Raw genomic sequence first — 23,724 nt, 5'->3', positions numbered from 1 at the left:
AGGAAATTTAAATGATTTACAACTCCTGCCTATATGCTCTTATTTATCATAAAGATGTGTTTTATATTCCAATTTCCTCCTTTAGAAGAATGTTGATATATTGGTGATGGTGTGTTATGCAGAAATTAAAGAAAAGGGAGTTAAGAAATGAGAAATTAGATTCAAGCTTCTTTCAACCCTTTTTTACTATTTTCATCCTGGAATGTGGAGAAACGATAACACAAGAAAGTATTAACCTATGTGTTTTTGCAGTAAAATTCACAATTATTCAAAATGTTTTCCTGAATATATACTGTAGTCTCTTTAAGACACTTCCCAGTCTCCTAGCATTGAGTTTCAGTCAAAAGTGTTGAGCTTCTGTAATTTCTCTATTCAACACACACCCACCTCCTCCCCCAAAATCTTTATTTTAACATTATCATGAGTGGCTCAGATTCTGCCTTCTATAAAGACATTGGAATTGAAATACTCTTAAGACTGTCTCATAGCAGACCCTCCCAGGAGGTTCGAAATGTTCAACATTTGTTTCAGTTCCCCAATTCTATTGTAAATAAGATCTCATCTTGTTAGGCCATAGTCACCACTTGACTTCCACTGGGAGAGTCAGTAGCTGGTTATGAGTGAGCACCAAGGCAGCTATTTTTAGGTCTTCAAAACACGGACCTTCGGGCTAACCTATATCAATCCAATGATTCACAATCTTTTGGTAAGAAAACATGCAAACCTGCTCTCTAACCCTCCCGGATCCTTTCCCCAAATTAAGTCTGCTGTAAGTCCCGACACTAGGGCAGCCAACTCCTGAGTAGCCGGCACAAACAGAATGGCCTGATGCATCTCCTTGTTTTGTCTTGTCTTTAGATTGATTTCAGACATAGTTAATACAAATAGGTATATGGGAGCCACTGGTGAGTATTTTTGAAGGTAGAAAGAAATTCTATGAAGGGGATATGATCATATTTAATGAACCTGAACTCTTTAGTAATACGAGAAGATAAACTTACAAGAGGATGAAATGTAGTTACAGACTCCTTGGATATTGGAATTTGAATTTGTAGGTCTGAGAATTTGAAGCTTTAGGCCCTAGAAATATAAATAGTAACCAAGAACCAAGGACATGTCTTAGCAACACCAGGGGACCTTATGGGCTCAGAAGTGTGTATTGGAGCCAGCTTGCCCTGGCTCAGTGCAAAAATTGTCTCATTTCTTCCTAATTCCACATTCAGCGATGTCACAATAATAGCTAGAAATAGGCCATGGTTGGAGAGGTTAAGTCACAGAAATTATCAAACACTACAGATTAGGACTTTTTTTTTCCTGATAGGCAGTTGTTGAGCATTTGCTAGACATAAACAAAGGAGTACAGATTTCAGAATTTTTAATAATGTAATTAGTTGTAAGCATGATCACACACTCAAAGTCAGTGCTCTATAATGAAAAAACCAAAATCTACACATGAACAAGAATATTATATAAGGCAGACTGATTAACTGAAGACATACATCATAAACCCTAGGGCAACTATTAAAACAATTTTTAAGAGGTATTAATAATAAGTTAATAGTGAAGATAAAATGGAATCATAAGAAAAATGTTCAGTTAACCAAAAAGAAGGCAGAAAAAGAGGATGAAAGAAATGAACAGATGGAACAATAGAAATCAAGATTGTAGAATTTAATTCAACCACATCAACATTGACAAAATGTGAATGATCTAAATGTGCCAATTAAAAACACAGATTGCCAGACTGGAGTTTTAAAAAGTATATGCTATTTATAAGAAATCTCCTTAATATAAAAGCATAGATAGGTTAAAAGGAAAATGATGAAAAAAGATATACCATGCAAACACCAACAAAAGAAAGCTTGGGTGGCTTTAATAATATCACACAAAGTTACTTCAGAACAAGGAATATTATCAATGTTTAAAAGAAAAATTAGATAATAATAAATGGGTCAATTCTCCAAGAAGACCTAAGAATTCTAAATGTGTACATCCCTAATAACAAAACCTCAAAATACACAAAACAAAAACTGATAGTGCTAAAAAGAGAAATAGATAAATCCACAATTACAGTTTGACACTTCAACATTCCTCTCTCAGTAATTGCTAGACAAAAGACAGGAAATCAGTAAAGATACAGGAGACATAAGCAACATTATCAACCAATATGTCACTATAATATCATATTATTTACATTTATGGAACACTCCATACAACATCTGAGTAAGCATTTCTTTCAAGTGCATGTGGAACATTCAACAAGATAGACAGTATTCTTGGCCATAAAACAAACTTTGCCAAATTTTAAAGAATAGAAATTATTAAAAGTATGTCTTTAGATCATAATAGAATTAAACTAGAAATCAATTTTTTAAAATATATCTGGAAAATTCCCAAATATTTGGAAGCTAAAGCTGCAATGAATATTCTCATATATTCATCATTGCAACTGAGTTCTATTATTTTCTTAAATATATAATCTTTAAAATATGATGACCCCTTATGATGCAAATGAATTACTATTGTCATATGCAGAGGTTTTTTGTTGTTATTTTATAGGACTAAATATACCACTTCTCAAAATGACTCTTGGCAGAATTACAAACCTCAATCTGAAACTGAAATCCAAGAACTTTTCCAACACTATCCCCCATATACCTATGTCCACATGACAACCTCCTAGTCATTCTTTTAGACATAGCTCAAACATCCCCGAGAAGCCTTCTTTGACAGTTGTCTATGCATGCCCACTCCTCATCATCCCCCCAAATTAGACTTTCCTTCTTGCATGTTCCCATAGCTCTCTTCACATACCCCTGGTGACACATCTGGTGTCCTCTGCCTGGTTACCTCTACTTGTCCTTCAAACTTCAGCTGCAGGCTCCATAAAAGCATTCCATGTCCTTCTCCCCTACTTACCTTCACTGGGTTAGACAATTCTCTTACATAAGCCAAAAACACTCAATGATTAGTGTAGGGTTTCTCAAGAGCAGCACTATTGACATTTTTGACCTAATAACTCTGTTGTACAGGGCTGTCCTGTGCATTGTAGGATGATTAGTAGTATCCTTGGCCTCTACCTACCAGGTGCCAGTAGCACACACACCCCAGACGTGACAATCAAAGATGTCTTCAGACATTGCCAAGTGTCCTCTGTGGGGCAAAATACTCCCTTATTTGAGAACCACTGATTAAGTGCTACTAATTATACTGATTGTGATCAGTCTGTTTATCTGTTTATTAGTCTATCTTAGACTATTGGCAATTCAAAGGAAGAAACTGTATATTTTCTTTCTGAAGCCCAATTTCTAGCACAGAACCTGGAACCTAATAAATACTTATATTTTGCTGAAGAAAATAAATGAAATTCTATTGCTTTGGAAATTATTTTGTTTATAGATCCATATAGCACCTTTTTTCTTCTTCTCCCTCCTGGATTGGGATCTCCTTGAGGACAAAAACCTTATTTATTCACTTTTATGAATAAAAAGTGAATAATGCACTAAAATTTTCTGATCATTGTTTTATGATTATATCAATCAACAAAAGAATTTCTCATGTAGATAAGAATGTACTAAAACTGACAGATTATAATCCAGGCTTTCAAGAGTCAGTGGGAGAAAGAAGAGGTGCATTTTTTAAAACATATATATGTAAAATGAAGTAAACGGGAGCATAAAACTCTATTCATAATTATAGACAGCTATCTGCAAACTCTTCATAAGTTATTTTAATCAATTTATTTCTGCTTTAATAAACTAAATATAACAGGGATGAAAATGACGGAACCAAAACTATAAATTGCTAGAAGGATAGAGAAAGACATGTTCTACCTATTTTAAAATCATTAAAATGCACATAATCAAGAGGGAAGACACTAGATGACTTATGAGCCTATAGAGTGGTCTTTTTAATAATAATCAAGGTACTCATTATTTCCAAGAAGATTATCTAGCATGTAAGATGCTAGTCATGCACAGAATTATTATTAGACAGAAAATACTTAGCTTTTATGTCTTAATTTTTACCAGGAAATACACTCCATTAAAATTAATCGGTTAAAAAATACTGATCTATTACACTGAGTAACTTTTTATTATCTAGCTTGTGTTTTTCAAAAATTATTATTACATGTGTAGTGATGGATGGTAACTGGATTTACTGGGGTGATTATTTCATAATGTATAAAAATACTGAATCACTATGCTGTACACCTGAAACTAATATAACATTGTATGTTAAGTTGTAAGTTAAGTATAACTTAGTTAAAAATTATTATTAGAAAAGCAGCACATGTGCATTGTAGAAAATTAGAAAAGCATAATTAAATCAATCCTTTACCACCAGAGACCATCACTACTAATTAACGCCTATATTTCCAGGTCTTTACACACACACACACACACACACACACACACACCTTTGTAGTTACATATCAATATAAAATCGTATTGTACATACTCTTCCTCAACCTACTTTTTTCAGTAAGTAATCTCTACTTTCTCTTTCAGTACCTTTTATCTCTTCTAATACTTATACTATATTCAAAATTCCCCATTTGATCCAAAAATATCACATACAGATGGTTTGTCCATTCAAATATCAAATGTAGGATCAAACTTTCATCTGGTTTTTATGTCCCTTAAGTTTCTTGTAATAGATTATAATCTCTTTTTCACAATCATGACTTTTTAAAGAACCAGGTCAATTACCTATTGTAGAATATCCCTGGATTTTTCTGGTTTCTTTGCTATGCTACCATTTAACTTGTCAGTCTCTATCCTGCATTTCTTATAAATTGTACATTATATTAGAGGCTTAATAAACCCAATTTAAATATTTTTGCCTAGAATAATTCATAGGCCTTGGTGTGTACTTCATGTGGCTTTATATCTGGCACACAATATCTGAATAACAAACATTAACGACACTATGATTGATTGATTCCTATACTAAGTTATTTTGTTTTCCCCTCCACTGTACAGATAAAATTTTCCCCTTGTGATTAAAAAATAATGTGTGAGGTTTTCTTTTAACGATTAACCAATGGCCAGTTTTCCATAAGCCATTTACTTAATGATCTTGACACCGATTAATAATCCTTCCCTCAATCTATTAATGTAATTTCTGTGAAATTATTGTTCTCTAATTCTACAGTCCCTTCTATGTCTTATGCATTTTTCTGTAAAACAGCATGCTTCCTCAAAAATTGGGATATTTGGTTACCCTGTTGGTGAGGATGTAAGCAACAGAAGTACCATAGACACCTGGTGGGAATATTCACACTTCACTTTTGGAAAACAATTTGGCATTATCTAGCCAAGTTGAAGATACACACAATCTTTTACCCAGCATTGCCATTTTAGGTATAGCATTTCCCACTTTAGGTATTCTTCACTTGAGATCAGAAATTTATCTTTGTAAATTAGACATTTTAAAAATAAATGCTAATTGAGAGTCTATTTCTTAATATTTTAAATAAGGAAAATTATAGTGTTTTTATATCAACCTAAAACATCCACCAATTTCCTAAAACATAACTAATTCAGAGTAAAATGCATATAAAGTATTCATTAAATGACTAATATAGTTACTTCAAATTGTTTCTTTGTATGCAGAACATGCTGTACTAGTCTAGGCTCTCCAGAGAAGTAAAACTTGGATATATAATATCCAACTGATGTAATATATCATACATGATTTATTATAAGGAATTGGCTCACGTGATTATGGAGACTGAGAAGTTCCAAGATCTGCAGTTGAACCCAGAAATCTGGTGAAGACCCAGTAAAGCCAATGGTGTAGTTCCTGTCCAAGTCCAAGTGTGAAGGCAGGAGAAGACCAATGTTCCAGCTAGAAGATAGGCAGAGAGAGCAAATTCTCCTTTATTCAGCCTTTTGTTCTATTCAGGCCTTCAGTGAAATGGATGAGGCTCACCCACATTGGAAAGGGCCACCTGTTGAACTTAGTCTCTGCCTATTCAAATGTTAATCTCGTCCAGAAACTCCCTCACAGATACATCCAGAATAATGTTTAACCAAGTATCTGGGCAACGCCTCCAGTCAAGTTGACACATAAAATTAACCATCACATATGTGTTCAGTGATTCTAGCTACACCTTTCAAAACATTAATACTTAACAATTCTACCTGGAATATAACCCAGACTTCCCCTCCCACACACACGTTTTGTTTAAAATGTAGTATTGAGTTTGCGAGACATAAATACAATTTTTTCATATAAATCAGCTAACAAGTATATTGCAAGGACACTTACATTCTAAAATTTGGATATCAAAGTCCAAGAGGTGTTTCACGAGGGAAATGTTAAAGTATGCCAGTAGTACCCTAAAAACATGTAAACATGTGCACTAGCATACATGTGTAAGAATATTTGTAGCAGTGTTATTTATGGTAACCAAAAACTGCAAACACCTGAATGTCCACTTACAATAGTATGAATGAGTTGTGAAATATGCATACAATGGAAGAGTATATCACTAAGAAAATGGTATGCAAAATGCTATAGTATGGATGACCTTGCAAACACAATATTGAACAAAAGAAGAAAGATAAAAATAATTCCAACAGTATGAAGTCCACTCATATTAAGTTCAAAGCAGGCTAAACCAGGCCATTGTTTAGAGAGGCACATATAGGTTGTAAAAGCATAAAGGAAAAGAAAGGTATGATTATCACAAAGCCAGAATAGTGGATACTTCCAGAGTGGAGGGATAGAATTATAATTAGGAAGGAAGCCACAAACAAGGTGGGTGTTCTTGGATGTTGCAAAATTTCTATTTTTTGACTTGGGTTATACCAGAGCTTGTTTTATAAGTATTCATTAGACAGTACAGATATATTTTATAAATTCTTCTGTAAGTACATATATTTCATAATAAGAAAAGAATAAGAGATGAATGGAAAAAGTTAGATTAGGCATTATATAGGAGGTACAATTGCAAGATGCTGCTGGCAGGCACCAACCTCTGCTTGCTGTATCTGACCAAGTGTCAACACATGTATAATGGAACTGCAGAAGATAAAAGTAAGGACAACTAAAATAAGCCAGACACTGAAGCATTTGCAAAGGAGCTTGCACTTAGAAAATGCTCAAAAACAACACATTTGTTGGATTGGAATTTGATGAATGGAAAAAGAAAACTTCCATATATGTAAACGGCTTAAAGAAACAGTCTAGGGTCTTCCCTGGTGGCTCACTGGTTGACAATCCGCCTGCCAATGCAGGGGACATGGGTTCGAGCCCTGGTCCGGGAAGATCCCACATGCCACGGAGCAACTAAGCCCATGTGCCACAACTACTGAGCCCGTGCCCTAGAGCCTGAGAACCACAACTACTGAGCCTGCGTGCTGCAACTACTGAAGACTGCACACCTAGAACCCATGCTCCACAACAAGAGAAGCCACCGCAACTAAAGCCCGCACACTGCAACAAAGAGTAGCCCCTGCTCACCGCAACTAGAGAAAGCCTGCACACAGCAACAAAGACCCAACGCAGCCAAAAAGAAAAACCAACAGTCTACAAGATTTAAAAATAAAACAAGAACTAAACACGTTCATGGGGACATAATAGGCATTCATAAAATCATAAAATGTAAGAATACCGTGAACATGGCTTTGTGCAATAAATCCTGCAATTTTCAAGACATGAGGATGCCAACGAAATTCAAAAGAAATCATTTTCAATAATTAAAAGAAATTGTTTCTTACACAGAAAGCAGTAAATATACAATAAGTCATAATTATTACATGTGCTTAAACTTTGGTATTGACAGAAAAAAATACCAAATAAGCACCTAGCCAGAATATTCAGCCTCAGAAGAAAGCGTTCAATCATTTTATGACTGTTTAAAATTCAGTTAAAATAAATGTTTCTCAATGCTTTGACCAGGCTCTGGTACATGAGGCAAAAGTTCAGAAGCATTCTCCTATGACTTCCGATTTCCCATAGAGTGCTGCCCTCTTCAGGGAGAGCTGTGTCACATCTGATTCCACTTTTCCGTGGTAATTTTTGGAAAAATTTCCACTTTCGTTTTCATGAATGGAATGTCTATCTTCCTCCTGAAACACTTCATTTGAAATTACAGTCAGTTGTAAACAAGGTAAAGATGGCTATGATATGTTTTCAATTAAACTAAGAAAAAAATCTATTTTTGTATTTACAAAGAAAATCATAAAATGGAGAAAATATGTATTATCAATTGTATTGCATTATTCAGTATAAGGAGAAATAAAATCTGAAATATTTTAAAGTAATTTAAAAACAGGTATTCAAGGCTAGATATATGAGCAATGAAAATGGATTTTTTTTTTATATTGGGGTATAATTGATTAACAATGCTGTGTTAGTTTCAGGTGTACAGCAGAGTGATTCAGTTATACATATACATGCATCTATTCTTTTTCAAATTCTTTTCCCATTTAGGTTATTATATAGAGTAGATTTCACTGTGCTATAGATTAGGTCCTTGTTGGTTATCTATTTTAAATATAGCAGTGTGTATATGTCAATCATAAACTCCCAATCTATCCCTCCTTCCCACCCTTCCCTCTGGGAACCATAAATTCAATCTCTAAGTCTGTGTGTCTGTTTTGTAAATAAGTTCATTTGTATCATTTTTTTTAGATTCTGCATATATGTGATATCATATGATATTTGTCTTTGTCTGACTTACTTCACTTACTATGATAATCTCCAGGTACATCCATGTTGCTGCAAATGGCATTATATCATTCTTCTTAATGGCTGAGTAATATTCCATTGTATATATGTACCACATCTTCTTTATCCATTCATCTGTTGATGGACATTTAGGTTGCTTCCATGTCTTGGCTATTGTAAACAGTGCTGCAATGAGCACTGGGGTGCATGTATCCTTTTGAACTATGTTTTTCTCTGGATAACATATATGCCCAGGAATGGAATTGCTGGATCATATGGTAACTCTATTTTTAGTTCCTTAAGGAGCCTCCATACTGTTCTCCATAGTGGCTATACCAGTTTACATTCCCACCAACAGTGGGAAAACACCCTTTTCTCCATACCTTCTCCAGCATTTATTGTTTGTAGACTTTTTGATAATGGCCATTCTGACTGGTGTGAGGTGATATCTCATGAGCAATGAAAATGGATTTTAAGATTACATCTTCTTAAATATTTGGCGTAGGGACTTCCCTGGTGGTCCAGTGGGTAAGACTCCACACTCCCAGTGCAGGGGGCCCGGGTTCAATTCCTGGTCGGGGAACTAGATCCCACATGCATGCCAAAATTAAGAGTCCACATGCCGCAACTAAGAAGTCTGCATGCTGCAGCCAAGACATCCACATACCGCAAGTAAGATCCCACATGCTGCAACTAAGACCTGGAGCAACCAAAATAATTAAATAAACAAATATTTAAAAAAAATATTTGGCTTAAATTGCTATTCTATAATTAAACAGCCATCCTAAGAAAGAAGTTTCTTATTTCAATGATGCTGCCATCACTCAAAACCAGTTTTGAACTGTTTACATAAAATTGCCTTCAAAATTGTTTAAAAGAGGGCTTCCCTGGTGGCGCAGTGGTTGAGAGTCCGTCTGCCGATGCAGGGGACGCAGGTTCGTGCCCCGGTCCGGGAAGATCCCACATGCCGTGGAGCAGCTAGACCCGTGAGCCATGGCCACTGAGCCTGCGCATCCGGAGCCTGTGCTCCACAACAGGAGAGGCCACAACAGTGAGAGGCCCGCGTACCGCAAAAAAAAAAAAAAAAAAATTGTTTAAAAGAAACAAGAAAATCAGACTATTTTATAATTTTTTTTTGCTAATAACATTACCAAATTTCATCATCAGCATTACTTAGAAACTCAATTTTGAATGTCATTCTTATTTTAGAGCAGATACGATTTTTGGAACTAAAGATTTTCCACCACCAAAGGTATTTGAAAGAATATGATGAATGATTCTAAGAAATTTTGAAAAAGGAATTCCAAGATATATATATATTGGAAGGGAAAACAATCATTTATATGTAAACTGTCGGGTGTCAGCTTCTGCCTAGAATGTAGAAAGTTGCAAAAGAATGTCATTCCTACCCTAGCAATAATAACAATCCAGATAACCCATAAAATCATAATTTATTAAAAAGTCATCAGAGAGCTAAGGATGGAGAAAAAATATGTAATGAATTAAAATTCAGAAAGTTACATACCTCTCTTGGGAGCAAAGCAACACAATAGCTTCTTTCATCCTTGGTGAAGCAGTAGAAAAGGAGAAAGCTGTCAGAGCAAGAAGAAAGGTAAGAAGAAAACTGGGATAACTCAAGAATTAAACTTCTGAAATTTTAACAAATTTCTGTAGACTAAGTGTGAGCTGGCATGATGGTTTAAAATCCTCAGAACACAGAGTACAGCCGCCTACAACTCTTCATAGCCTTCACAGAGTAGTCATGAGAAATACTGGGGCTAGAGTAGGAATGCTTAAAAAAACTTTCAAGCACTCAGGCTTTACATTGATACAAGGCAGCAGGCACCTAACTTTGGTGAAGAGGGGCAAGAATACTGAGAGAGACCAGCTCTACCAAGGTACAGTGTGCAGGACCTCATGAACTCTGAGGACAGGAAAGGAGGACTGAGACAAGCTCTATAAGTTCTCCAGGCTGTACACTGAGTAACAGCAATGATAATTTATGACTGAGAGAGGGACAGGGAAGCTGAAAGAGATTCTTTCCTGAGGTGTAAGCATAGGGGGTTTCTTGAAGTCTGAAGGAAGTCTAAAGCATAAAGATAAAATCTTAAAATGAGAGAAGATATATTACATACAATGAACAATGATGAGAATGATGGTTGACTTATCAGAAAAAATAAAGGGGATAAGCAATTAAACGACATCTTTGAAGTACTTAAAGAAAAACTGTTAATCTATAATTTTATATCCAGTAAAAATATCCTTTTAACATGAAGTCAAAATAAAGCCATTTAGAAGCAGGCAAAAACTGAAAGGATTCATCTCATCTCTGGCAGACCTGCACTGTAAGAAATATTAAATACTCACTAATGCTCTGTGGGTTTTTTTTCAGTCATTTTAATGTGCTTCATTTGTATAGTTTCAATTACTTTGTCTTGAAGTTCAATAATCATTTCTTCTCCAATGTCTACTCCATCATTAATCCCACCCGGTATGTTTTTCATTTCACACATTGCAGGTTTAATCCATGGAAGGCCAATTTGAGTCTTTTTAACATTTTCTGTCTTTACTTAACCTGTGCAGTATTTACTCCAGCTTCTTAAACTTAGGGAATATAGTTATAATAACTGTTTATTGTTCTCATTTACTATCTTCTGTGTCCCATCTGGATTGTTTTTGATTATTTTTCCCCTTCGTATGGATCATAGTATCTTTCTTCTTTGCATGCTGATAATTTTTTATTGGACATTACTAATTTTATCTTGTTGAATGCTGTATATTTTTGAATTCCTATAAATATTATTGAGCTTTATTCTGTGATATTGTTGTTATTTAGGAACAGTTTGAGCCATTCAGCTCTTCCTTACAAGCACTGTTAGGAGGAACCAGAGCAGCATTTAGTTTAGGAATGATTTTGCTGCTACTGAGGCAAAACACTTCTGAGTACTCTACCCAACATTCCACAAATTATGAGGTTTTCCATTTTGGCTGGTACCCCCTGTAAACACTGGGTATTATTCCCTCTAATCCTTTCTGCATTGAGCAGTTTCCTCACCCTCATGCAGTGATCAGTACTCAGCTGAAGACTCATGGAGGAGGACTCTGTAGATCTCCAGAGATCTCTCTCCCTGTCTCTGAACAGCTCTTTCCTCTGTTACGCTCTTTCCTCCGAGCTCTTGGTTCCTTGGTCTCCCCAGACTTCCAGCTTCATCTTTGCAACTTAGGGAGACCTCCATGCTTTGGGATCTCTCTCCCTTTGGCCTGGGAAATCTGCAGGCAATAAGCTGGGACAATTATAGGTCTCATCTCATCTGTTCATATAGCGAAGGGAATCACTACCCTTTACTGCCCAATGTCCAATGTCTTAAAAACTATTCTTTCATGTATTTTATCCAGTTTTTTGTTGTTTAGGCAGGAAAATAAATTATGATCCTCTGAATTTACTCTCCATCTTGATTAGAAACAGAAATCTTTGTATCATGCTTTTAAAAAATATTTTGAATCTATGTAGTCTGCACATATGACTGAAATGCTGATTTTTCCTTTCAGACTCACTCAAGTAGGAATACTCTAGGTCCTGTATGATATCAAATTTAGAATATAACATAAATAGTAAGTATGGACTTTGAAGTGGGCAAAGCAATCCATAAGCAGGAACACACACACACACAAAAAAGAAAAGGCATACAAAAGGGCACTGACCCTATGATATTTACCCCTATTTACCTACTTTCTCCTCCTTTTTAAAATTCTTCTCTGACACTGCTTACCTGTAGGACCAGATGTTCCTGTATTCCCTATGATTACTTTCTGCTCTGGAGAGGAAGTAACATAGGATGTCTAAAAACTCTTTTAGTTGCCAAAAAATTTTGCAAATTTGCACACTCTGTTTTATCTAGGTAATGTAGCCTTGCCCGTTTTCTCTAGAATTTCTCTAGAAGTGAAGAAAAATAAACATATGCAACTCACACCACACATTTATCAATTTTATACTAAGTTAGTTTCTGTGTTTTAGCTTTCATCCAGAAATGTAATTTAAGAATTTAAGTAATTGAGATTAATCTCTGATGTCTCTCTTTTGGATATCCCTCAGATTTCAGACAAACGTATTTGTCACAATCAAAGATATGAAGTGATTAAAATAAAAAGTAATATCCTGTCTTCTGAAGTACACTGAAAAAAGGTAACTTTGGGACTTCCCTGGCAGTTCAGTGGTTAAGACTCTGCGCTTCCACTGCAGGGGGCACAGGTTTGACCCCTGGTTGGGGAACTAAGATCCCGCATGCCGTGTGGCGTGGCCAAAAAAAAAGGCAACATGAGTGGTTTATAAATGCTTCTATTATTTGCAGTATTGAGAACAGGCCAACAGCTGGTGTTCAAATAACTAAAGCCTTTTACTGAAAATTCAGAATAGAGGGATTGGCTAGATGTGGATGATGCACCATGATTATATGATTCAGTGCTTTGCTCAGGGATTGATGTTTTAAGGAGAGTGGTTATACAGCCCCAATTACTAAGCATCTTAATTTGAAATTCATATATGAGAGAGAAAAGAGAGAAAAGAGAGAGAGAGAGAGAGAGAGGTGGATAGAGCAGAAGGAGGGAGAAGAAGAGGGGAGAAGGAGGGAGAAGAAGAGGGGAGAAGGAAAAGGAGAGTGAGGGAGAGAGGGATAGAAAGAGAACTTATGAACATGTGTAACACAGGATTTAGGTAGCATAGTGCCTTTATCCTGCTTGAACCCTATCCTAGGTATATTAACCTACCTCATTTCTTTCCCCTTGCTTCTTGCTGTATATTTTCAATTGATTCAACTAACTGAATGATTAAATTATCTTGATTTGGTCTGTGAGCCCTTCTGTTCTATTACGTCTGGGAGAGCCTGCCTAGTAGAGTACTTGGAGACTACCATACATCAAGTTATTTCTTACCATGATGATGATTTACTTTGAAAAAAATTTGATAAGATTCAAGTTTAATCCCACAATAAAGTCACTTTATTTCACCTGCCTCCCAATATTTCCAAAGAGAAAGAGAAGTAGAATTACAGAGGGCAAGTCTAAATAACACAAATGCCTTGTGTTATGCAGAGGAACGTCATCCTTCATGTGTCAAAGCTGAACAAAAGTTGAACACCTCTGAACTAGAAAACTAGCACTCCAAGTGCAAAGCTCCCATATCCTCTAGACTTAAATTGATATTTCTTTCTGTATCCAAATCTTCAGGTTTATTTCTTTGCTCTTTAATAAAGATACTAGATCACATCGGAAGTTGAGGTAGGGAAGTCACATAGGGAAAACGCATCATTTAGCTTCATTCAGTTCCATTTTCGGTTTCAACAACAGCCACTCCCAAAGCTGGTAAGAAAATCCTACATTCACTTTACCTTCTCAACTGCCACTGCCCCATGCAATTTCCCCACATTCTCCTATCATCTTCCTATTTGAACACTCTAAGTATACTGTGCTCTGTGTTGAAAATTTTTATCGACCTAGGATGTGCTAGCATCATTACATAAAAATCATAGCTGCCAGTGCTACATAAATTGAGAACAAGCAAAGCAGTGCTCTTTTACTTCATTAGCATTCAGTTTGCAGCACTAGACTCCTAATTAAGAGATTCATAAGTATTCATATTCATTCAGGCTATTCTACTTTTTATTTGCTAATTTGGTTAGAAACATTTAGACACATTAACTGTTCTTCCAGTCAAAATAAATACTTGCTGTGTTTGTGGATAAGCCAACTGATGACTGTCCTTTCTTGAAAGCAAAATATAAAACATGTTTTTTTCCCATTTTCAATTTTCCTTTATTGCTTTATGTAAATCATTACATTTGGATGAAGGAAAGTAATTCTTCTAAGAGTGAACTTTTAAATCGCTATTGTTAGCTTCTTCCAATAGTAATAATGTCCTCAAGTTATGCTGGTAAATACAGTATAGGAAACAATGAACCTGAGAAGTTAGTTTCTTTGATAAAGAGAGTGATCAGATGCAGGGAGGGGTGACTTGAAGTTTTACCACCTGAGTAGTGGTTGAAGGATCAATGGATGATTATTCCACAGAAAAGGTTTTATGGGCTGTGAAACAGTTTGTGTTTGAACATAAAAGAGAAATTTGATTCATTCTACGTTGCCTCAGAAGACACAACTAGAATTGATATATGAAAATTATAAGGAGGAAATTGCAGCTCAAAAAAAGAAGACCTGCTTAACGATTACATTTTAAACTGATCTGATTTTAGAATCCCACAGGATAATGGGGTCATTAAATTAGAACCTCCATACACCTTCTGAATATCATACAAATCAGAGAGAATAAATAAAACCACAATAACCCATGTTTACAGCATGACTAAAACAGAATAATACTTCAATTTACAAGTAACTAGGGAAATAAACATTCAGAAGCAAGCAGAGCCACCTCTGGAGCCCACTGTAGAGCAGCAAGTGGTCACTTGAGGTGTAGAATACACATATAATTATCTTCTAAAAGACAGAGTCCCACCCTTAGAGCATAAATGCTGAGAATAAGTCTGACACCTGGATATTCAGAGTACTGGCTGTGTGGAATTGAGAGGGAGAGCCTTGAAATTGTTTGCAATCAGAGGTGGGAGTTGTACCCCTTCCTGAAAAGAGTGGGAAAGACTTGGAAAGGGAATAGCGTTAAGGGGAAGGATTCATGTGGATTTGAGGGTGAAAGAGAAGAAGGAAATAAGCGGTAAAAATTTAAAGTTCAACATTAACATAAAATAGAAACATCAGAAGACTTCATGATCCTCTCTCCTTGCCACCCAAAGAACGTAGACATTCATGAAACAAGCTGCACTTCAACATGCCAACCAAAGAGGGCTCTCTTGAGCTAAGAAATCTAATTTGCCACCAAACTCATCCTTTTCTTCACACAACTGTTAATGCTGGCCTAGAAAAATGTAAGATATTCCTAAAATTAACAGAATATAGAAGATAACATCTATATTAAAAGTACTGTAATAGAAAACAAAAAAAATGAAAATCAAAACATTTCAGATGACGAAAATTATTCCCAAAAAACAACCACAAAGCACAGAAAAACTATAACAAAATATGCCAGACAAAATTATCTTTAAACAAGCATTTGCAGGTGTGAAAAAAACCTCAAAGAATATATTTAAAAATTCAAAATAGAAATGAACATAAAGTTAGGAAGATGTAAAATGAGAGTTAACAACACAGGGGATAAAAATGAAGATAAAGAAAAAAATCATCCTTCCTTGAATGACAACCAAGGAATGAACAGCTTAGACTGAGAATATAATGAGGGACATAAGCAAAAATTAAAACAGATAAAACAGTGAAAATGAAATAAAGAGAGAGGTAAAAATGGTCAGTAAAAAAGTGACAGAGAAGGTAGGGGGAAAAAATCTAAGTAAGGAAATGGGCATTAACAAAGGTATTAGTACACGGGATTCTCTGGTGGGGCAGTGGTTGAGAGTCTGCCTGCCGAGGCAGAGGACACGGGTTCATGCCCTGGTCCAGAAAGATCCCGCATGCCACGGAGCGGCTGGGCCTGTGAGCCATGGCCGCTGAGCCTGTGTGTCTGGAGCCTGTGCTCCACAACGGGAGAGGCCACAGCAGTGAGAGGCCCGTGTACCGCAAAAAAAAAAAAAAGAAGGTATTAGTACAAAGCTAACCATTAGAACAAAAATTAAAATACAGAACATATAAAATACATAATATTTTATATATGATATGTAATATTAAAAATATCTAGAGAACATATCAAAATAGAAGAAAAAGAAGTACACAAAGAGATTACAAAAAAGGAAACTACAGTTTCAAATTTTCAATATCTGCAAATCAATCAATGTGATACACCATATTACCAAATCATATGATCACCTCAACAGATGCAGAAAAAGCATTGACAAAATTCAACATTCATTTATGATAAAAACTCTCCAGAAGGTGGGAATAGAGGGAACATACCTCAACATAATAAATGCCATAGAGGACAAATCCACAGCTAACGTCATACTCAATGGGGAAAGCTGAAAGTATTCCCTCTAAGATCAGGCACAAGAGAAGAATGCCCAGTCTTGCAACTTTTATTCAACACAGTATTGGAAGTCCTAGACACAGCAATCAGACAAAAAAAAGAAATAAAAGGAATCCAAATTGGAAAGGAAGAAGTAAAACTGTCATTGTTTGCAGATGACATGATACAACAGATAGAAAATCCTAAAGATGCTACCAAAAAACTACTAGAGCTCATCAATGAATTCAGTAAATTGCAGGATGCAAAATTAACACACAGAAATCTGTTATATATCTATACACTAACAACAAACTATCAGAAAAAGAAATTAAGGAAACAATCTCATTCATCATCACATCAAAAAGAATAAAACACTTAGGAATAAACCTACCTAAGGAGGTAAAAGACCTATACTCAAAAACCTATAAGATGCTGATAAAAGAAATCAAAGATGACATAAACAGATGGAAAGATATACTGTGTTCTTGGATTGGAAGAATTAATATTGTTAAAATGACCGTACTACCGAAGGCAATATACAGATTCAATGCAATTCCTATCAAAATACCAATGGCATTTTTCACAGAACTAGAACAAATAATTTTTAAATTTGTATGGAACACAAAAGACCCCAAATAGCCAAAACAATCTTGAGAAAGAAGAATGGAGCTGGAGAAATCATGCTCCCTGACTATATTATGAAGCTTCAGACTATATTATGAAGCTACAGTAATCAAAACAGCATGGTATGGACACAAAAACAGACACATAGGTCAATGGAACAGAATAGCCAGCCCAGAAATAAACCCACACACCTATGGTCAATTAATCTATGACAAAGGAGGCAAGAATATACAATGGAGAAAAGACAGTCTCTTCAATAAGCAGTGCTGGGAAAACTGGACAGCTACATGTAAAAGAATGAAATTAGAACGTTCTCTAATGCCATATACAAAAATAAACTCAGGACTTCCCTGGTGGCGCAGTGGTTAAGAATCCACCTGCCAATGCAGCGGACATGGGGTCAATTCCTGGTCCGGGAAGATCCCACATGCCGCAGAGCAACTAAGCCCGTGCGCCACAACTACTGAGCCTGCGAGCCACAAGCACTGAGCCTGCGTGCCACAACTACTGAAGTCTGTGCACCTAGAGACCACGCTCCACAACAAGAGAAGCCACCACAATGAGAAGCCCACACACTGCAATCAAGAGTGGTCCCCACTCGCCACAACTAGAGAAAGCCCGCACGCAGCAACAAAGACCCAACACAGCCAAAAATAAATTAAAAAGTAATAATAATAAAATAAAATAAACTCAACATGGATCAAAGACCTAAATGTAAGACCAGAAACCATAAAACTTCTAGAGGAAAACACAGGCAAACACTCTTTGATATACATTGTAGCAATATTTTTGGATCTATCTCCTAAAGCAAAGGATAAAAGCAAAAATAAACACATGGGGCTAAATTAAACTTAAAAGCTTTTGCACAGAAAAGGAAACCATAAACAAAATGAAAAGACAAGCTACTAAATGGGAGAAAATATTTGCAAATGATATGACTGATAAGGCACTGATATCCAACATATATAAACAGCTCATATAACTCAATATCCAAAAAAACAAACAACCCAATTAAAAAATGGGCAGAAAAACTGAATAGACATTTTTCCAAAGAGGAAATGCAGATGGCCAACAGGCACATGGAAAGAAGCTCAATGTTGCTAATCCTTAGGGAAATGCAAATCAAAACCACAATGAGATATCATCTCTCACCTGTGAAAATGGCTATCATCAAAAAGAACATAAATAACAAATGTTGGCAAGGATGTGGAGAAAAGTGAAGCCTCATACAATGTTGGTAGGAACGTAAATTGGTGCAGCCACTGTGGAAAACAGTATGGAGGTTTCTCAAAAGACTAAAAATAGAACTACCATATGACCCAGCAATTCCACTCCTGAGTATATATCAAAAAAACCCTCAAAAACACTTATTTGAAAAGATACATACACCTCAATATTCATGGCAGCATTGTTTACAATTGCCAAGATATGGAAGCAACCTAAGCGTCCATCAACAGATGAATGGATAAAGAAGATGTGGTATATATATACAATGGAATACTACTCAGTCATAAAAAAGGAGGGCTTCCCTGGTGGAGCAGTGGTTGAGAATCTGCCTGTTAATGCAGGGGACACAGGTTCGAGCCCTGGTCTGGGAGGATCCCACATGCCACGGAGCAACTAGGCCCGTGAGCCACGACTACTGAGCCTGCGCGTCTGGAGCTTGTGCTCTGCAACAAGAGAAGCCACGATAGTGAGAGGCCCGTGCACCACGATGAAGAGTGGCCCCCGCTTGCCACAACTAGAGATAGCCCTCATACAGAAATGAAGATGCAACACAGCAAAAATAAATTAATTAATTAATAAACTCCTACCCCCAACATCTTCTTTAAAAAAAAAAAAAAGAATGAAATTTTGCCATTTGCAGCAATGTGGATGGACTCGGAGGGTATTATGCTAAGTGAAATAAGACAGAGAAAGACAAATACTGTATGTTATCACTTATATGTGGAATCTAAAAAGACAACAAACTAGTGAATATAACAAAAAAGAAGCAGACTGGATGATAAAGAGGACAAACTACTGGTTACCACTGGGGAGAGGGAAGGGAGAGGGGCAAAATAGGGGTAGGGAGGTTAAGAGGTACAAACTACTATGTATAAAATAAGCCACAAGGACATGTTGAACACCACAGGTAATACAGTCAATATTTTATAATAACTATAAATGGACTATGACCTTTAAAAATTGTGTAGCACTATATTGTACACCTATAACATATAATATTGTACATCAACTATACTACAATAAATAAATCAATTTTTAAAAAGAAATATAATATATAATACATAGTAAATATTACTTAAAAGAATATGCAATAGGGGCTTCCCTGGTGGCTCAGTGGTTGGGAATCTGCCTGCCAATGCAGGGGACATGGGTTTGAGCCCTGGCCCGGGAAGATACCACATGCTGTGAAGACCCAATGCAGCCAAAAAAAAAAAAAAAAAAAAGCAATAACCATATCAATCAATAAAAATGGACTTAAATGACCTATTAAATAAAAAAAATTTTCTAATTGGCTCATGTAGCAAAACCCAACTGTTAAATAAACAGACTCACTTAAAACAAAGTGACTCAGAAAAGCTGGACCCGGTAAATACAAGTAAATAAAAAATCCTGATATTCCATAAGGGAGACTTTAGGGTTAAAAGTATTAATTAAGACAAAGAGTTTACTAGATAATACTGAAGGATCCAATCCACAGTAAAGAAAAAATGGCTATGAATATATTTTCACCAAATAACGCAGTAACTTCCTTAATAAAGCAAGCAGAAATAGACAGAATACAGTAATAACAGGTGACTTCAATACTTCACTCTCTCTCAAAAAAGATCAAAAGAACAAAAAAATTCGTAAAAAAAGTAAAAATATATACAAAAAAGTAAAGATATATACCACCCAAATAACGTAATCAATAAAGTAGCTCTTACTGACACCTATCAAAAAGAACATACCTTCTCAAATGTACATGACACATTCAGTAAATCTGATCATCTATGAGGTCATCACAAAACCTCTGTAAGTTTCACAAAGTAAAAGTAATACCACATTTTCTGATTATAAAACAACAATTAGAAATTAATTAAAACAGAAAACAAAAAGACTGTTCAATGAAAATTTTAAAACTTTCTATTAAACAGTTCTTTGGAAAAGAAAATAAAAATAAAAATTTCAGAATTTCTAAAGAATCATGATATAAAAACACCACATTAAAGAATCTATGGAATACAATAAAAGCAGTGATAAAATAATCAAATTCCTAAGAAAGAAAGTAGAAGAGAGAAGGGAAAAATAACAGCAGAATTAATGAGGTATAAAAGAGAAGAGCAAAGCACAAAATAAATCAAAACTCTAGTTCTTGAAAAATAACTAATAATACAGACAAAGGAGACAGCACACAAATACAAAATAAGAAATGATCAAGAGGAATTAATCACTGAAACAGGATCTATTTAAAAATCATAAGTATAATATCTATGCAAATAAACTGGAAAACTAGATGCAATGAATAATTTCTTAGGAAAAATTGGTCCCTACAGAGATAGATTAAGCAATTTCCATAGAATAGAGAAAGTCATCAAAGAACTATCCTGTAATAAAGGAATCAGAAGCAGATGTTTTCAGAGAATAAATTCTACCAAAATTTTAAAAACCACATGTTCCCAATATTACCTAAACTGTTTCAGAGAATGGAAAAAAGAAGAAAAACTTTATAATCATTTTTATGAAGCAAGAGTAACACTAATACCTCAACCTGATAAAGATATCACACTTTCTGGGCTTCCCTGGTGGCGCAGTGGTTGAGAGTCCGCCTGACGATGCAGGGGACACAGGTTCGTGCCCCGATCCGGGAAGATCCCACATGCCACGGAGCGGCTGGGCCCGTGAGCCATGGCCGTTGAGCCTGCGCGGCCAGAGCCTGTGCTCCGCAACGGGAGAGGCCACAACAGTGAGAGGCCCACATACCACGCAAAAAAAAAAAAAAAAAAGATATCACACTTTCAAAAATTCTTATGAATTTACATACATTCATAGTAAAATGTTTTAAGCAAATATTAGCAAAAGATTTTAACACTACACGAAATTAATACAATATGAGGCAAGAGAGATTTATCCCAGAAGTGTCAGAATGGTTCAGTATCAATCTAACATATTTCACCCTATTAAAAATTTAAGGAGAAATACCATGATTATCACCATAGGTGTTAAAAAGACCTCTGATGAAATTTGTCACCCATCCCTCATTTTAAAAAAGCACTTAGTAACATAGTATTTAATGCATACTTCCTTAACATGATTACTAAACCATCACTCCTAAAGCCAATATGTTACATAGTGGGAAACCTCTGACTAGAGGTATTTCCACCAGGATGAGGAACAAGGCAAGAAAGGAGGTTCACTGTCTCACTACTCTTTAACATACTACAAGTATTAGCAAAGCAAAATCACATAGAAGATTAAACACTGTAAAATAAGTAAAACCTCCCTATTTGCAGATGATGCCTTTATATCTAGAAAATCAAAGGAATCAAAAAAACTAAATCAAACTATAAAGTAGGATATAAATTTAATAAACAGAAATCAATAACTTTCACATATACAAATAATAACTAGAATATAGAACATTAAGGGAAAACTCCATTTATAATAGGAACAATAAAGATAAAATTCTTAAAAATAAACTTAACAAAAAATGTGCAAAATATATAAATATAAGGAAAACTTGAAAACACTTCTGTTTTGAATAAACGGAAGCACATCCATTGTCTTGGGTGGGACAACTCAACATCCTAACTACGTAATTTCTCTCCAAGTTATTATATATATGTGTAATATATTTATGCATGGGTATACATAGAATTTCCAATAAAAAATACAAATTTTTAAATAAGCTGATATTATAGGTCATATTGAAAAATAAATATTTAAGAATATATTAGAAAACCTTTCAAAAGAGGAATGATGGAGGACAAGCTCTATCAGATATTCAAAAATGTTAAAACCCCTCTATAAGTTTAACAGTGTGGCATTAGAACAGGAACACAGAAACAGACAGAAAAGCAAGGCTAAACTAGATTATATGAACAAATTTAGTGTCTAATAAGATGGTATCTCAAAACACTGGGGGGAATATGGTCACTTTTAATAAATTACAGTTGACCCTTGAACAACACAGGTTGGAACTGTATGGATCCACTTATATGCAGATTTTTTTTCAAAAGTATTTACTACTACTACATGGAAGTGGAATCGTGGATACTGGAGGAATAGTGTATACAGAGAGCTGACTATAAGTAATACACGGATTTTCGACTGCATGGATGGTCAGCACCGCATCCCCCATGTTGTTCAAGGGTCAACTGTATGATGAAACAATCAAATATTCATTTGGAGAAAGCCAAAACTGAATTCACACTTCACAATATACCTGAATACACTCCAAATGGATCCAAGATTTATGTGTAATATATGAAACCACACAAATATATACAAGTAGAAATATGGGTAAATTCCCTTATAACCTGGGTGTTGGTAAAGAATTTCTAACTATTACCAAAATATATATATAACAAAAGAAAATGTTAATAAATTAGACTACATTTTTTAAAAGCTTTGCACATCCAAAATACAATAAGTCAGAAGACAAATGATAAACAGGGGAAAAAAATACTTCCAACATACATCATAGACATAGATTTGTTTCCCTGATACACCCAGCCCTTTAAATTTTGAGGGGAAAAAAGAACAATTTGATATAAAAGTGGGCAAAAGGCATGAACAGAAAGCTCAAAGGAGAAAAAATTCAAATGGTTCTAATAATGTTCATAAAAATAACCTCAAAAAATCAGGCTGAAATAATACTAGTCCATACAATGTAGCAAATGATTTATTACCAGTTACTACTTTCTATTTCATTTAGTAAATTATTAGTCTAGATTTCTAATTTAATAGTATAATTATTTTTAAAAAAAGCAGACTCACAGATATAGAGAACAAACTAGGGTTACCAATGGGGAGAGGAAAGGGGGAGGAGCATAATAGGGGTAGCAGCTTAAGAGGGGCTATTAGGTTTAAAATAGAAATTTTAGTTAAAATAGAAATTTGGCAAAGGAATATTTAATTTATTTAAAACTCTTAAGAACCCTATGAGGTAGGTACTACTATTATTTATCTTCATTTTAAATTAGGGAAACTCAGGCACATAGAAGATAAGAATCTTGCCCAAGATCATAAAATAATAGTTAAGATTTGAACCCAGACCAATCTGGTTTTAGGGTCTTTGCACATAATAACTTAGTTATGCTACTTCTAACAACTTCTTATACAGATGTGTACAAAGAATAAGCAGCTAAAGATTTTTAAATACAGGAAATTTAATTTGATGAGACTGGTAGCAAGAATCA

The 23,724-nt window shown here is 35.2% G+C and overlaps 1 protein-coding gene across 6 annotated transcripts in view; it reads right to left on the bottom strand.

The window, feature by feature from the left end:
- Positions 1-23,724, bottom strand: part of FBXO4 (F-box protein 4) — a 353,209-nt gene that overhangs the window by 306,167 nt on the left and 23,318 nt on the right. For 3 of the 6 annotated variants that reach the window (XR_003792621.1, XR_003792623.1, XR_003792624.1), the window contains 2 exons: positions 10,208-10,274; positions 9,021-9,382 (listed from right to left, as the gene is read on the bottom strand). Coding sequence is in view for 1 of the 6 variants with exons in the window: in XM_029216315.1 (XP_029072148.1) it covers positions 5,724-5,853; positions 10,208-10,274 (197 nt within the window). In the remaining 5 variants the exon portion in view is untranslated. Of the gene's footprint in view, positions 1-5,723; positions 5,854-9,020; positions 9,383-10,207; positions 10,275-23,724 lie in introns of those variants that run through there. The other 3 variants (XM_029216315.1, XR_003792622.1, XR_003792625.1) reach the window with 3 other exon arrangements.

Source organism: Monodon monoceros, unplaced genomic scaffold (assembly GCF_005190385.1).
Source record: "Monodon monoceros isolate NGI ecotype Baffin Bay Population unplaced genomic scaffold, NGI_Narwhal_1 Super_Scaffold_12, whole genome shotgun sequence".
In the NCBI taxonomy this organism is placed as follows: Eukaryota; Metazoa; Chordata; class Mammalia; order Artiodactyla; family Monodontidae; genus Monodon; species Monodon monoceros.
This window is presented reverse-complemented; position numbering and strand designations above follow the sequence as displayed.